Source organism: Fusarium venenatum (genome assembly GCF_020744135.1).
Source record: "Fusarium venenatum strain MPI-CAGE-CH-0201 chromosome Unknown EDB82scaffold_4, whole genome shotgun sequence".
Classification (NCBI taxonomy): Eukaryota; Fungi; Ascomycota; class Sordariomycetes; order Hypocreales; family Nectriaceae; genus Fusarium; species Fusarium venenatum.
The window spans coordinates 7,460,586-7,476,333 of NW_027072132.1; the positions used below are offsets into that span (position 1 = coordinate 7,460,586).

The window sequence follows — 15,748 nt, forward strand, 5'->3', positions numbered from 1 at the left end:
ACGCTAAAAAGCTTGTTTGTGATAAACATGTTTCCGAATTTGTGCGACAGCTTGGCTCAAGTGTGACCAGGAACCTCTTCTGGCACAGACACGCTCGCGGGCATTGCTAGGGTGGAAACATGTGGCTTGAGGTGCGTTGTCACCTCTGACTTCCCACTGCCAGGCAACACGGAAGGCAAAAGAAAGTAACATTCAGAAACATTCGGCGACATTTCTTCTGAAATTTGTTCCGTCTCTGCATTTGTGTACTAACAGCGAAACTTCCAGACACTCACCTGCAAATTCCATGGGTCCACCAAGCAAAAGTAAGCACCGCATCCAGATGATCCATTGTAACTACGGAGTAGCCTTCTAAAATTAAAGCCCCTCTCGCCTGTAATTGCACCAGTAACAGTGGCCACCGCGCTGTATTTTAGTAAGAAAAACGCCCACTAAAAAAAAGGAAAAAAGGGAAAAAAGACATGTACATACAACAGCGGGGATTCGCTGGTCGTCACCGACCCAACTACTAATCCGCCCCTTACCAGCTTGACTATGGGAGAGCGGACGGGATCCCGTATTTTCTGGTAGGTATGGTCGTATGTGTTTAACATTACTGTAGAATTAATCTATATAGCTGACATCTCTAGCTGGTTTGCTCATGCTCCCTCAATCATTCCGCATCAATCGATCAATACCATCCTCATCGACCTTAAGCACAGCCCAATCATGCTTCCGTATAGCACCCAACTTCTCATAAAACTTCAAAGCCTTTGTATTATCCACAAGACAAAGCCATTCCATCTTCACGCAGCCAGCTTCTTTAGCGGCTTTGGCTAAAGCCTGGACAAGCAGTCGGGCATAACCATGTCGTCTGTACTCAGGAACGACGTACAGTTCCTCCATACAGACTCCAGGTGCAGCCCCCCATGTTGTGTAGTTGAAGAAGTAGATCAAAAGTCCGGCGGGTTTTCCCTCGGGTGAGTAGATGATTAGTGGTCTGCCGAAGCGAAGCTTGTTGTCTGACACGTCTGAAAGGTACAGAGTGTTCAACAGCGTTTCCTCTGTCGCGGCGATATGGGTTCCGGGAGATTGCTCTTCTCCGCCATCGCGAATGAAGCTTAGGATTTGAGGAACATCTGATCAAGATGAGTAACCGAGACGCAACCCAAGGATAAACATTTACCTGCTGAAGATGCCTGTCGGACTACTGGTGAGGATGCCATGTTTGTTTTTTCGTGTATTTTGTAACTACCTATCAATCTCCAAGGGCCATTGAGTCATATATAAACATGAATCCTCGACAAGGTCGGTTGCACGCCTTTCACCTGACACGGTGACATTGACCCGCAAATACTGAGTCAGAATGTCATCACACTCCAAGCTGTGTGTTCCAGATCTATATGAACTACCTGAACTCCAACAAATGTCTATGTAGTCTTGATCAAGCCCCATTGGCATCAGTGACACCATTTGTATCAACCTGTATCTCAAACAACTCGTCATCTTCTTGCTTTCGAACGCCCTTCAGCATGACTTTGGTCTCCTGATGCTGCTCAAATCTACGGTAGGCCAAGGGTGCCTCTTCAAGACTATACTCGTTGGAGAAGACAAACCCAGGCCTTGCTCTTCCATTCCTGACTAAATCAACCAGACCACGAATGTTTCCCTTAATGTCAACCAGTCCACTTCCAACCTGCAAGCTTTTGATCCAAAGTTCTGGTATCGCAAAGTTGATCTCAGACTTGTATCCTTCGGGACCACCAGCCTGGTACAAGCCAGCGATACCAAGACCGCCTCCGTTCGTGGCTATCTTGACAGCCTCCCGAAGGATAAAGTCGGGTTGCGGCTTGAGATTCTCGTTGAGACAGAATTGGCCTACGCAGTCGATAGCACGGTTGACGCCTGCAGGACGTAGCGCCAATATCTGTTCAGAGGCTTTCCCTCCGCGAGTAAAGTTGATAGGCTGTGCTCCAATTGATGCTGCCAGTGCCAGGCGAGCAGGCACATGGTCTATTACATAGACAAGAGATGCTCCGCGAATTATTGCACTGTAGGCGCACATGAGGCCAACACCACCGGCTCCAAAGACGGCCACTGTATCGCCAGGTTGGAAGCCAGAACGAGTAAGAGCGGTCCAGCCCGTTGGGAAGATGTCCGTCAGTGGAAGCCATTCCTTGTCATCGAGACCATGTGGGATCTTAGCAAGTGATGAGTCCGCCCAAGGTATTCTAACATATTCAGCTGTAAACTTGTGTCAACAATTACAGTCAATTGTTGATGGAGACAGTGCAAATTTACCTTGAAGACCGCCCTCACTATTGAAAGAGCTACCGAAACCAACACCAACAATGTCCAGATCATTCGGAACCAGTGCCGTCTTGGGCAGTAGGTTCCCATCTTCAGAAAAGCCTGTGATAAGCACGCGATCACCAGGCTTGAGGAAGTCAACAGCAGGACCAACTTCCTCAACGATGCCGACTCCTTCGTGGCCAACTCCAAACTTCTCATCTGTTCCGAAAAGGCCGTGGTAGATGTGGAGATCTGAACCGCAGATGGCAGACGTTGTTATACGTACTACTGCATCTTCTGGATCGACAAGCTTGGGTCTTGGGATGATGTTCACCGACATGTGGCGAAGTTCGCCCTCCCACTGAACGGCGCGCATGAAGCTTGTCTTTGGACTGTTGGTCATGTTGGGTGAGACTGAGTAAAGTAATACGGGAATTGAATAATGGGAAGACTATTGAGGAGCGGTCCCCAATGGCTGCGTCGGCCTTTTATGTTTTCCCTTCTACTCCTATCATGTTTTGATTCTGTACTCTGCTATAAGTCCATTCGTTATCTCTCTGCCCCTAATCGGCTGGGGTAATTGGCTCGAAAGGGTGAATGACGTGATATGTTTTGTCTTGGCTAGGTCACAAGCAGCTTCGCTGAGGTCAGACATGTAAGAAGTCATGTCATCTCGAACCTCAATTAGTTGCCGACGGGCAAGCAGGAACGAACTCATGCTGAGTGGATGTCAGATTTAGTCCACGCCTTAAATTGATTGCGTGCATGGGATGAGGCTGAGTCTGGTGTGGTGACGAATTACAAGGCATGTAGGAGGACTTTCCAACGGCGGATGTAAGACTCAGGGGTCAAATCTGGCCCATGAGGTCTTGAGGGCTGTCACGAGGTGATGTATCCTGCTCTTCCATTGGCCTGACCTTCCACGTTACTTGAGACGCTGGATCAATGCTGCAAAGGTACCACGTGGTGAGGTATGAGGCAAGCTGATACGTAGAGTGTAAGAGCGGTCGCATCTTCACATTCATGACGGCACAGTGGAAACTGATTGGTTTAGAGACATGCTAAGAACACAAAAGAAGATGGATTAAACAGCTAGTCTGTCTATCTAGATACCCTGAAGAAGAGGCAGGCTGATACCATCACCAAGTCTGGCACGAGCGCCCTCTCGAACACGGTCTGCGCGGTTGTTACCACCACGGCCCCGTCGGTCATCATCATCCTCGTCATCATCCTCAGCATCATCGTCGTCGCTGTCATCATCGCGGTCATCATCACGGTCGTCATCGCGGTTACCGCCGCGGCCACCACCACGGCCAACATCAGTGGCACCAGGTCGGATGGCAGTGGTGATGGTTGTACCAGCGGTCTGGGTGGCACCTGCAGCAGTGTCGGTTGGCTTGACACGGCATCCCTTTCCAGCACCGTCAGTGGCGGTCGCGGTCGCGGTCTCAGTGACAGCAGTCTCGGTGACAGCAGTCTCGGTGGCGGCAGTTTCAGTGACAGCAGCGGTGTCATCAGCAGCGGCGGTCTCAGTAGCAACATCGTCAGTGGCAGTGGCGGCAGCATCCTCGGTAGCGGCAGCGTCGTCAGTGGCGGCAGCATCAGTTGCTGCAGCGCCCCCGACAATGGTTGCAAGATCAGCAACCTCAGTGTTGGAAGCGACAGAGAAAGAAGCCAGATCAACCAACTCAGTGGCAAAGATACCACCGGTACCGGTGAAAGTCTGGGCAACATCGGCAACAGCGGCGGAAATCTCAGCCTCTGAAGCGTCAAGAACAAGGAGGCCTTCAGAGAAGATACATCCGAGGTCAGGCTCCTCGGTATCGCAGGAGTTTCCAGCGCCAGTAGCATCGTTGAGCTAAATGAAAATGTTAGTGACAGACATTACACTGCGTAATAGGTTGTACTTACATCTCCAGGGGCAAAAGTGCCACTGAGAAGAGCCAGGTTGGGGTCAGCGCCGATAGCAGCCAATTGTCTAGCAAGCTCAAGGGTGACGGCCTTGTTAACAGCCTCAGCACCCTCACCAGCAGCATCCTGGTGTTGAGTAAGAGCCGCAATCTCGGGGTTGACAGCAGCATCTGTGCAAAGAGCACTGGCGACACCAACACCGGCGGTGTTGCGCTCAATAGCCTGGAACAGCAGCGAAGCGGCCATACCGCGAAGGTCACCGAGAGCCTTGGCGTTGGTGAAGGCCTGATCAGCAGTCTCCTGCTTCAGACAAGCCAAGTTTGTGACTTGGCCCGCGCCCTCCTCGGCAGCAGCATCACCGAGAAGACCAAAGACAGGATCAGCAATCTCCTTGGGGTTGTCAAGATCGAGAAACTCCTTGGTGATGGTGAGGACAAAGTCGTGAGAGTGTTCCTGAGGAACCTGACGCTTGCGAATAGTCTTGCTACGGGTAGCATGCTTGGCAAAGCTGGGCATGCGGAAGACAGGAGAAGCGGTAGCGACACCAACAGAAAGGGCGAGACAAGCAGCGGAGAACTTCATCTTTGCGAATGAGTGGTTTTGTGTTTTTCGGAAGAAAGACTGAGTAGGTCTGAGTTGGACTGGCCGGCAGTCTTTAAAGAGAGTTATTAAATGAAATAAAGAAGGTTGTAAAAACAAGCTCGCAGAGCAAAAGAAGAGAAGGAATCAAGGAGATAGGAAAGATTCGATGATGATGCTGATGGCTGGATGAGAAGAGTGGTAGTTGACGGGAATCTAATTGTCTTTATATTCGGATTGGAAGAAACTATATCAGGGGTGATTTCAAAATAATGTCTTCAGATTCCGGCCAATGTTACAATATGCCATCTAGAAACAGGAAGCATCTTGATCCGAACAGCCCTGTCCGATCTAGGGTCGACAGTTGACAGAATTGTCACAGTGTTATTTCGACGACTCTATTCTGTCAGGCTATGCTCGGATGAAACCTTCGCGTTTCTGTTGGACACCAGACCAAGTTGGCATGGGTGTCAAGACCCACTAGTTTATTATTTGGAGGTCCTATGAAACGCGTCTCTGACCTTGACTCAAACGCGATTCTTACAGCCAAGGAAATAGCAGACGGCGATAATTGTTTGACTCGGATTTTTCGTCTCTTTAATTGTTCTTGCCGATGATTCCATGGTTCGATTAAATTATACTCAGGAGCTGAGATGTCATTGAGAAACGTGTGTTGCTTATCTGATGATGATGTACGGAGTATTTACAGGGTTTAAAACGAGGTCGCTGTCGGATGTAATCGTTTCGTTTAGGCCGCACAGATTTTAAACAGTTTCTCTTTTCTCTTTACTTGATCTTGACTAGTAACACTGAATTCTAAAAAATAACACGTATAGCTATCCATTCACAAATTACGCTGAAGTTTGGCGTGTGAGGTAAAGATCGTGACAGCCATCGTGAGCAGACTGGACCAAGTGGTGATAAAATGACATTGTCTCTTTCGCAACGTAATGAACAATGAATGTAGTCTAACGATTCCATTAAACAAAAGTATCTTTCTAAAATGATTAGAATATCTATCCCGATACCCAATAAATGAAAGCATGACAATGAGCTGAGGGCAGGAAGAAATAAATAAGACAGGTATAGGTTATGTGTCTGTCCTTCGATCAGTCTCCCCAGCTGACTTCTCTGTCCAATCAACGCCCTGAGACAACGTTTTTAGTGATTCTTATTCAGAACACGGATGTAACGTCATCCAAGAAGCTTGGCATGTCGTGGTGACTGAACAAACATGGTCTTGGTATCGTATTTTTCACTGAACGCCACATCTCACATACGTCTAGGTATATAAGATACTGTTTAGACAATGGAAGCACTTTGCGCCCGTCAAAAACAAATATGTTGCAGATCAATTGCAAGACTGGGGTTCAGAGCTCTTGGTGTTGACAACTCGCTCAGAAAGAGGCACGCGTCGAGACGCGTCGAGTCACAGAAGAATGTCGACTCCTGTTTGTTTGCCAAGATAGCCCATTGAGGTTTTGATTACTCCAAGAACAAAGAAATGACAAGCCATGTTTGTTACACCAGGCCCGACGCAGGCTTAGGCTTGATTGCCATACTAGTCTATCGTGGCTTTATTGACTCCCAGAAGGGAAAGGAACAAACAATCTTCCTCCCACTCAGCTTCCAGGTTATAACCAGCACCTTTGCACCTTTTATTTGTTGATTGCGCTGCTTTCACACAGAGTTCTCATCTTCCCTCGGTATCGCCTTCATAAGTGACCTACCTCCACCCAGATTATACACATATATGTCCGCGCCGTCTATCACCAAGCATGGCTCAAATCCGCACATTAAGCGCGAAGAAGACGAGAATGACGATGTCTTATAGAGCATCACCCCCGTATCACCTGTCCGACGATCAAGGTTATACCCCCTACAAGCATATCCTTCACTGGGAATATTATCGCTGACAATATCATCAACAGCCAAAACGTAAGCGACAACGATGACAGTGACGACGACTCGGATAAGCCCCCCGTGACTCTCACCGCCAACACAGAAGCGATGTAAGCACTCATCGACAACACAGAAAAAGAACCCAAGGAAGTTCACGCACTTGAGGACCAATTCTAAAAGCACCGCACGAGATTTTGGAGAATAATTGAGGAGTGCGATGAAAGGATGAATTCTGAAATATTCTTGTTCCTCTCCCGCCAAGGTGACAGAAAGACCAGTGTCGAACTTCACAGCGACTTGATGTCCAAGAGGATTAAGTACCAAGGAAAACGTGGTGACAAGGATAAACAATTGGAAGACTGCCGCAAGGCTGCTATGGAGGTCATATATCGGTTTAGGAAGGTAGTGGATAAGATAAAGGCAGCGGATGAGATGAAGGAGTCGTATATTGGCGGAGATATTATGTGTTGTCATCAGAAGCTGCGGAAGGGGTCAATTACCCAAAGTTGGCAGTTAGCTTTACCAACCACTGACAAGGAAGCCCAGAGTGTCAACGCAAGGGATGGCCCACGTTCCAACCTAACCTCTCCCCTGCAGATCAAGGCTGAAGTGACTAGTGGGTAGCAGAAACATTGGCCCCCTAAGTCCTGGGGTACAGAAAATAAGTAACCTAAGAACTATGGCCCAAGGAGCTTGAATTGATCTACTAATTTCATCTCTTGTGCTTCCAGCGCTCAACTGTTTCTCATATCCTGAGAAGTGGCTTGCTGGACCTAATTCTGGATGGATCTATGGCACTAAGAATTGAGACATCACGGCCAAAACCAGAAAAGTGTCAATAAGTATGCATGTAATCTATTAGTGGTTTGGAGTTACCGCCGTCTCAATTCTGTTGATGGATCAAGGTCCGTGAGTTGGCGCATGCCTCCAATGGTTTTGCCAACAGTAATATAATTTACTAGAAATTCGGATACCGCCTCTCACGAAAATCCTCCATTGAACTGCGATAAAAACAGTCATGCTGCTGCTGTATCCTTCGTACCTAATGCCAAGATTTATGGTGTAAGTATCAAGTGGCAGCTCTTTCTCGCCCTTGGCGGCACTCTGCAGGGTGTCGTCGGTCTTGAACTCATTGGAGAATCCGACCTGGATGGCGAAGTTATCTGCTACACGTACCTCTCGACATACCTAGCTCCAGTGGATGCCGCGACCACTGGGGGAGTATTACCAACAGCAGTCCCCCCGACAACGCGAGGCATCTTGCCTCCCTACTTCACCAACCGATCTACTTCTTTGCCTCCATTCACGCTCCCATCTGGCCTAGAGTCTTCCGATATTATCCAAGAGCCTACTTCTGTCAATCTGTTCTCATCTTCTGACTTTGCCATTCCAACGTCAGAATCCGGTAGCCTGTTACCGACCGCCACAGCGACCGCCACCGAATTTTCAGCTACTATCTCTGGAGCTGTCTCTGGTCAAGATCTTATCTTCTTCGTCGCACCTGAAATCGATGGGAGTCGGCACTTCATTAAGAGAGCACCGGGACGCTTCATTGGTGGGAATGATGCTGTGGAGATTTGTACCAACGCCGCTGTCTTCAGCCTCGCAGATGGACAGCTCTTAGTCAACGGAGACCCTGTTTATTATGCTGGCGAGCCTTATGAGCAGTTAGGTGGCCAGGGTCCACCACCCGATGGTGCCGTTACCAGGGAATTTACGAATGTGAATGGATTGCTCGCATTTTCCAGCAGTTCGCTGCCTGGCAATAGTGCGGGCTTCTGTCAGGACGACAGCGGGCAAGTGTATATCACTTTTGGATCAAGCCCGCCAGGATGTGATCCAGTCTCAATAAGTGTCTATGCAGGTAAGTCAGACTGAGACGCCAGGAAGTTCTAGTACTGACCTTAACAGTCGAGCAATGCCAGGATGGACGGATCATCGGACTTGATGATGCCACTACGACAGAGCCGAACCAATCTACTACAATTGCCGGGCCTACAAGCTCTTCTTTGACAACTCCTGATGTCGCATCTGCATCCACTCAGATCTCACAATCTAGCGACGCATCCCCCGAAACAGTCAAGACAATACAGTCATCCGAGTCTACACAGGTGCCTGGTTCACCCACAGGAGAGACTTCAGATTCCTCACTTTCGACTTTTTCTTCATCATCTCCAGCAACGGAAACTTCTCTTGTGTCGACTACGTTAATTAAGACCACAGTCCCCTCCCAGTCATTCAGTTCCTTTTTTTCATCTTATACAGAAACTGCCTCATCAGATTCTTTTTCTTCCACCATCACACTATCCACAGATGCATCATCTTTTTTCGAGATCCAGTCATCTGAAGCTTTCACTTCCAGTACTGTCTCTACTGAAGAATCTACAACCGCATCCGCTATAGCCACTACTACTGCTGTCTCTACTGAGCCTGAACCCTCGTCCTCCTTCTTTTCCACAGAGTCTTCTTTCGAAGAATCTACAACCATATCTGACGCTTTCACCGCCACCACTGAAGAGTCCACTACTACCAGCGAGGAGCCCACAACAGCCACTACCTCGTTGTGTAATAGCGTGGATCCATTAACAACAGTGGCATTGGCCAACCCGGCTCCCGTTTTTAACGATAACTCCAACCATGGGATCAGGTTTCAATACTATACAACGCCGGAGGAAGGATCAAGCGAAACAATTGGTTTCCAGAATCTGCTTACAGGGAGGTCTGCTCAGGTTTCATTTAATGCGGCAAACGTTGTCGTAGATGGGACCGCCGTGGAGATCGTAACTAGCCAGACAAATCTCTTTTTCGCTTATAGTTTTGACAACACGGAGTGCGGCAAGGGGCAGGATCGATTGCCAGAAGCCCCATAATGTAAAGGGGCAATTGAAGGGGTTCAAGGAATGGAAAACGGACTACAACTCCTCGCACTTATATGATTAGGTTCTGCTTTCGTATGAGATAATGGATTTGGGATTTAATGATCTCAGATTGTCTTTCTTGATTAGAGAGAAGTTTAGAAGTCAAATATTATTGGGAAAGTTGTTCAAGACTTCGGAATTGGTTTGAAGTTGAAATATATTGAGAGACTACTTAGAAGGCATAAATAAATCATTAAGAATAAAAAGACAAAAGACTAAAATCTAGAGAAAGGCTGCAAGAAGAGCAAGGAGACCAAAAGAAATGGTAGTCTGCTTACTGGCACCACTGACAACAACGGGGACAGTGCTAGGCTTGCCTCCGGTCTCAGAACCCTTTGAACCACTACCGTTTGAACCGTGGGAGTCTCCTTGAGAGCCGGAACCTGAGCCACCACTGGGATTGCTGTTGGAACCAGAGCTAGAGCCGCCCTCAGAACCACCATTAGAGTTACCATCAGGAGTTCCGTGAGAGCCCGGGCTGGAGCCACGATTTGAGTCGCCTTGCGAGCCTTCGTTGGAACCTTCGTGAGAACCTCCATTGGCACCCCCATGCGATCCTCCATGAGGAGAATTCGAGTTACCCTTGTCGCCAGGGTAGCCACCATTCTGAGATCCACCACCGTTGGGTTTGCTGGGACAGTCGTATCCGCTGCAAAGAGGAACATCATCATTGCAGTTATCAGGTGTACCCCAAGAATTCTCCCAAGGCAGGTACACAACCTTACCTTCAGCACAAGTCGCGCAATCCGAAGCGACAAAGAAGGAATTGTAGTTATACCAGTCATGGCACTCTTCAGCCTTGTAAACCTTGAGGCCAGAACAGCTGCCCCCTGTGCAGAATTGGGGGACATATCTTTGTCCACCAGCACAAGAGCAGGGCTCTGAGATGTACACCCATTGGCCATCACATTCACTGCTGTTGACCTCAACAAAGATGTAGACAGTGACATCGTTGGAGCTGGTAGAATAACACTTGCCAGAAAAGCATACAAGAGTAGCAGTAACGGATTGGGTGGTAATGGCTGTAGCACCAGTCACGGTGGTGGTGAATGTGGTAATGACAGTCTCCTGGTCAGTTACGGTCTGGGTGATAGAGTCTGTGACAGTGACAGCAGCCTCGGCAGCGACGTATACAGTGAGAAGTTGATTGTTGGGGACATTCCGACGGACACGAAGCTTGTCGCTGCGATTATCACCACCACAAGTCTGGGTATCGTCTCCAGGACACTCAATATTGCACCGGTCAAGGTCGACTCGGCTGGTATCAGCAGCATCAATTTCATCACCACAGTAGCAAGAACTTAACATATTAACAACAATTTCTCGAGCATGGGTACCAGACTTACGTATCATAAACGCCAAAGTAAGCACGCCCGTTGCAGAGAGTGGCACAGGCGTTGAGATCCATGGATCCGTCGGAATCTGCGAGTTCAAAGGTAGGGAAGCTAGCAGTCGAGCGAACACATCCAAAGAGAGTAAAAATACCGACTTCACTAGGAAAGCCAGCGGGAGAAGTGGAAGAAGAAGAGGGAGACGTGCCAGTAACAGTCCCAGTAGGGAAGACAGTCTCGCCTTCAGAGTTGGTGGTAAAACCAGCACTGTTGGTAGAGTCACCAGTCTGGGTGCCAGTAGGAACAATGGTTTCACCTTGTGAATTGGTAGTGACGCCAGCGCTGTTTGTTGAGTCATCTGTTTGGGTGCCAGTCGGGAAAAGAGTCTCGCCTTCGGAGTTGGTAGCAGCTCCCTCGCTGTTAGTATCAGTAGGGAAGACAGTCTGTCCCTCAGAGTTTGTGGTAAACTCGGGACCATCAGTCGCGGTAGGGATGACAGTATCACCCTCACTGTTGGTAGTAGCACCTTGGCTGGTTCCAGTAGTAAAACCAGTTTCGGGATCAATGTTGATTGACTCAATAGGTCTAGAAGTTGCACCAAGACTTCTTTTGAGAGTTACGCCGTTGAGTACCACATCAATAATCTCACTCTCATCACCACAACTCTGCCTCAACTCAAGGTTACTACTCGTATCAAAAGAGTTGGTCCTCAATGAAAGAGTGCCCTGTGATGACGATACAATCGGCTCAGCACTGACAAACTCACCGTCGACAAGGACTTGAAAACGGCAAGGGCTGCGCGTTTCCCGCTTGATCTTTCTCGAGCAGTCACTACCATTGCAGGTAATTGTTATATTGATCATGCTGTATGATCGGCTGGGCCATGGTATAGTTATGGGGATTGGGCCACGGGCCAGGGCGATAAAGGGAGGAGGAACAAACGGGAGGGCAGCACGACGGTCAAGGGTTTGGTCGGGCCGGACGGGATGAAAGAGGCTGTGGTCATAATATGTCATTAGACTTGTTCTTTACACAGTTTAACGATACTCACATCTCATTGCCATCAGGAGGCGGATAGAAGGAACAACCTTGACCCAGGGTAAAGGAACGAAGATCAAGATCAATCGAGTCTGGGATGGAAGAAGAAGTAGTGGTCTCAAGACTAGTGGTGGTCGTTTCGGTAAGAGTGGTACCCGTGATAGTAGACTCTCCAGCAGAAGAAGTCTGTTCAATCGGAGAGGTCGAAGTCTCAACAGCAGAGGTACTTGTGTTTGAGTACCTCGTGAATTGGCCAAATGCACCCGAGGCGCAAGCCAAGAGGAGGCCTAAAGAAACGCGCATGATGAAAGAGCGACGAGTGAATGAGTGACTAGAAAAAGAATGTGAAAGCAAACGTGTGGATAATGATCAAGAAACTGCTCACATTGGTGGTTTATATCTCAATTGCAAAAGTCCACAAGTCTTCAGTTATGATGACAACGTTGCTATTGCTGCACCTTGCATAATTGCATTCCTACTTAAACCTCGTTCCCTGCAGTAACGACGTCTTAGGCTCAGTAATACAAGACATGGAAAATGCCTGAGTGGTTTATGGAGCACTAATACAATACCATAGAGAGTAAAAGTCTGGGTCTAGATTTCCTTCATCCTTGGAGGGAAAGCCAATTTCGTCGCTGCATTTAAGACATGTGTGACTCTGGCACTTTCAGAATCCAATAAACCCCTTGTTCCGCAACGGCTAGTACCAATAGCGACCAAGTAGATTTCCTGGTCTTGGTGCTATTGTGGCTTTTATGGAATGCATTCCTGCAGGGATAATAAGGACGTTATTTGAGTAATTAAAACATTCTGCACCACAACGCAAGCCATGATTTCCTCTGGTAACACAAGGCAACGTTTGCAACCTTAAAGATGTCTAGGCCTGAGAACTAGTAGGGCCCGAAAGTCTCGCTTCCATCATATCAATACAACTTCAGTCTTTTCCCTGTCCTGAAATATCCTCCTGACAGGTCCCGCAGCATCGAAAGCTCCGAGACGCGAGTACATGCCATTATCATGCTTTGTCAAAACCAGACCCTCAGTTCCACTCTTTTCAGTAATTGCAACAAGGTAGATATCTCGAGCTGCATCCTCCTCTTCCTGGACGTCGAAGCAGGCACGAAGGGTAGACTTTTCTGTGCCGTCCTTTTCTGCGTAAATGCCCGAAATTTCCCACTTGACATCGAAATGCTTGTTTATAACCGTAATCTTTGATCTCGTTGATGGTAATATCGAACATGTCTGGAGGGCTCGTTTAATGCTGTTTTTAGCATCACCAACGTATGTAGCCTTGAATATCGGTGCTTGGAGATGGAGCTGGATTTCAGCGGAAGAGACAACGTTGACTTTGGTAACATGTGCAATTAAGGAATAGTCAGGGTGAAGCCAGCTTGAGGATTATATTAGCACATGTCAATTTATGTGTCTGGTAGAGTTGCAAATGCCCTTCTCTATACCAGGTCATGTTGCTAAGAAGTGTTTTTTCAGAGTCACCAACAGAAAATCACTTACCATGTTTGTTTATATTCAATCTTGCCTATAAGTGACATCCATGACCAGCTCGGAGCTCTTTTGACGAGCGGTCTCTTGCAGTGGAGAACCGTAGTCACTATGGCTGGCCAAGTGGGCATCCAGACAAGATGAGCAGGCAAGGTGTATTCCCACATACCAGCATAGTATTGACCTAGAAACGGCCGAAAAGCCTCGATAGCGCCATGAATAGCAATGGGCATGTCAGCCTCAAACGTCAAAGACATGTTGCTATAGGCTTCAACGATTTTACTCCAATGATCCACCGCGGCTTGTAGTCCCTCGTCTGTCAGGGCCAGAGACTTGACAAGAGTAGAAGGGCGTGGCTCCTCAGGATACCTGTATTGATCCTCCTTCCTGCGATTTGTCTGTGCCACCATGGCTCTTAGACTTTCATTGGGGCAGCTTGATGAATGCGCTGGATGGCTGAGGTAAACACCTTTGGTAATCGGGTATCCTCCAGGACACTCTTCTGATGCCTTGGCAGCGTCGCATCTCCAGTATAGCTGACTTTGCCCACAATCAAGAGTCCTCGGTGCAAGCAAAGCTTCTTGGAGAACCCATGCTCGAGTGTACAACGTAAATGGCTTCGATGGCCAGCTTCTATTGAAAAGGTACAAGTCCTTCAACTCGTCTCCATAATTATCAAGAGGCTCGGGCTGTAGAATTCGTGGATTGCGCGGGTACAGACAGCCTTGGCTGCTGTCGGATGCGCTTGAAGCAGCAATGTTGCACATTGAGTTTCGATAAACCTCGCCCATTGCCTTTGCTTCCTGACCCCAATCATCTAATGAGTCCTGTATAATGCAGAGGCTGTCGATCCATAGATATTGGGAGCCGAGATACCTTGCAACGCGGATAGCGTCTTTGAACGTTTGGGGAAGGAATTTCCATAAGATTTCTCGACGAAATTCATCGAGGTTATCGCTTTGTAACTTGATAAAGTGCGAACTTCCCCAACAATGACTCAACGTCATATATGTCATGTCGTGGGGGTACTCGCCCCTGATATGGATCCTGATGTTTTCGGGACCCCCCAGGTACAATAACCGTGATGGCTGAAATCCTTTGGCACCAGTATTGGTGCTACAGTCAGGATGATACCGTATGCAGCTCGAATACCATGTCTTAGCCTGGTCCAGACTTTGTTCTGATCCAGTGTGATGCTCCAAGTCACTTTCTGGAAGTGTGTAACGTTCAAAAGGGATTGATTCCGGGGGGAATCGTTGATTGACTTTTCGAATGACCTTACTACTGATTCGTTCAATTATGAATGCACATAGGTGATTATGCCACTGGACGTGGATATTAATCGACTTGACCGAGTATTCATAAGTCGTAAAGTAGACCGAAGGTAGATATCGGATGGCACTAGAGATTTCCTCTGTGAGGCGATCCCAGATGGTGGTGCAAATGCGACATCCTGCTACAGCAGAGCTTCTTAGTGAACTCTTGGTACGGTGATGTCCTGATTCTGGGATGTCATCAACGCTTCCAGAATTCTCTCTAAGCTTGGCGAGTATTGTAGTACGACAAACTCGACAGAATCGGGTTTCGGGGGGGACTGACATTTGAGGAAGAGGAAGTGGTTCAGCCACATAATTGGGGATATGGCGATAGAGCAAAAAGTAGAAAAGCAAGGCAGCGCTGCAGAACGGAGTGAGGAAAAGGACAACGCGCACAAAAGGGTGTGCCAGGAACGAGACGCCGAATATCATGCCAAACGTGATAAAGGCGGAAGCAATAGCCAGTTTAGGCTTTTGCTCATACTTGGCAAGTAGATTTGGGGCACAATCCAATCCTTGACCTGCCATGTACTGTGATAAAGCAGATCCATAGGCGTCGACGTAAAGCAGCGGAAGGAGAAATGCCAAGAGACGTATTGATCGGGCTCTTAGCTCGTAGATCAAGATCCCAAAACATACAACTGCGCAAGAAATGTTCAAACCCCGTGTTGTGAAGAGTCGAATCACGGGTTGTTTCCGTTTGTAAATGTCTTGTCCAGTAGGGCTTACGAACAGTGAATATAAAAATCGCATGCTTTGTAGTAAGCCAAATGGGGGCAGTCCTTCTATAAGCTCAATAAAGCCTGTTTGGTTCTTGACATGGAGCTTTGATTCCTTTATCTTGAAGGCTCGCCACATTAGATACACGATGGTGATCTGAGTAGCTTGGACGGCGATGTGGGAAAGGATCCATGACATTTCCTCCCGGCTTATTTGGGCTCTGCGTAGTAGTAAGAATTCCTTGAGTGATTGCGGTAATTCC

The 15,748-nt window shown here is 48.0% G+C and overlaps 6 protein-coding genes across 6 annotated transcripts; 1 reads left to right on the top strand and 5 right to left on the bottom strand.

The window, feature by feature from the left end:
* Positions 1 to 615: 615 nt before the first annotated feature.
* On the bottom strand, positions 616 to 1,247 carry EDB82DRAFT_469324 (acyl-CoA N-acyltransferase). The gene is made up of 2 exons (XM_025725831.2): positions 1,166 to 1,247; positions 616 to 1,118 (listed from the first exon to the last, which is right to left on the bottom strand). The coding sequence occupies exons 1-2, from the start codon at positions 1,203 to 1,205 to the stop codon at positions 649 to 651; spliced, it is 510 nt and encodes a 169-aa protein (XP_025594391.1). The 5' UTR covers positions 1,206 to 1,247; the 3' UTR covers positions 616 to 648.
* EDB82DRAFT_542319 (uncharacterized protein) lies at positions 1,248 to 2,804 on the bottom strand. Its single transcript, XM_025725832.2, has 2 exons — positions 2,281 to 2,804; positions 1,248 to 2,223 (listed from the first exon to the last, which is right to left on the bottom strand). Exons 1-2 carry the CDS (start codon positions 2,672 to 2,674, stop codon positions 1,424 to 1,426), a joined length of 1,194 nt encoding a protein of 397 aa, XP_025594392.1. The 5' UTR covers positions 2,675 to 2,804; the 3' UTR covers positions 1,248 to 1,423.
* Positions 2,805 to 3,376: 572 nt separating this feature from the next.
* Positions 3,377 to 4,764, bottom strand: EDB82DRAFT_580785 (uncharacterized protein; the record flags this gene model as incomplete). The annotated part of the gene is made up of 2 exons (XM_025725834.1): positions 3,377 to 4,129; positions 4,183 to 4,764. 2 exons carry the CDS (start codon positions 4,762 to 4,764, stop codon positions 3,377 to 3,379), a joined length of 1,335 nt encoding a protein of 444 aa, XP_025594393.1.
* A 2,124-nt stretch (positions 4,765 to 6,888) lies between these two features.
* EDB82DRAFT_481619 (uncharacterized protein) lies at positions 6,889 to 9,533 on the top strand (the record flags this gene model as incomplete). Its single annotated transcript, XM_025725835.2, has 4 exons — positions 6,889 to 7,272; positions 7,526 to 7,572; positions 7,626 to 8,527; positions 8,575 to 9,533. The coding sequence occupies 4 exons, from the start codon at positions 6,889 to 6,891 to the stop codon at positions 9,531 to 9,533; spliced, it is 2,292 nt and encodes a 763-aa protein (XP_025594394.2).
* A 270-nt stretch (positions 9,534 to 9,803) lies between these two features.
* EDB82DRAFT_531021 (uncharacterized protein) lies at positions 9,804 to 12,253 on the bottom strand (the record flags this gene model as incomplete). Its single annotated transcript, XM_025725836.1, has 3 exons — positions 9,804 to 10,881; positions 10,928 to 11,908; positions 11,964 to 12,253. The coding sequence occupies 3 exons, from the start codon at positions 12,251 to 12,253 to the stop codon at positions 9,804 to 9,806; spliced, it is 2,349 nt and encodes a 782-aa protein (XP_025594395.1).
* A 615-nt stretch (positions 12,254 to 12,868) lies between these two features.
* EDB82DRAFT_435299 (heterokaryon incompatibility protein-domain-containing protein) lies at positions 12,869 to 15,519 on the bottom strand (the record flags this gene model as incomplete). Its single annotated transcript, XM_025725837.2, has 2 exons — positions 12,869 to 13,340; positions 13,463 to 15,519. 2 exons carry the CDS (start codon positions 15,517 to 15,519, stop codon positions 12,869 to 12,871), a joined length of 2,529 nt encoding a protein of 842 aa, XP_025594396.2.
* Between the last annotated feature and the right edge of the window lie 229 nt (positions 15,520 to 15,748).

What these genes read in the sequence shown, in the direction of transcription:
- EDB82DRAFT_469324 (XM_025725831.2), bottom strand. Translation starts at nt 1,205, where the DNA reads ATGGCATCCTCACCAGTAGTCCGACAGGCATCTTCAGCAG. An exon ending in CCGACAGGCATCTTCAGCAG is followed by an intron (nt 1,119 to 1,165) that starts GTAAATGTTTAT and finishes CATCTTGATCAG; the next exon opens with ATGTTCCTCAAATCCTAAGC.
- EDB82DRAFT_542319 (XM_025725832.2), bottom strand. Translation starts at nt 2,674, where the DNA reads ATGACCAACAGTCCAAAGACAAGCTTCATGCGCGCCGTTCAGTGGGAG. An exon ending in TAGTGAGGGCGGTCTTCAAG is followed by an intron (nt 2,224 to 2,280) that starts GTAAATTTGCAC and finishes ACAAGTTTACAG; the next exon opens with CTGAATATGTTAGAATACCT.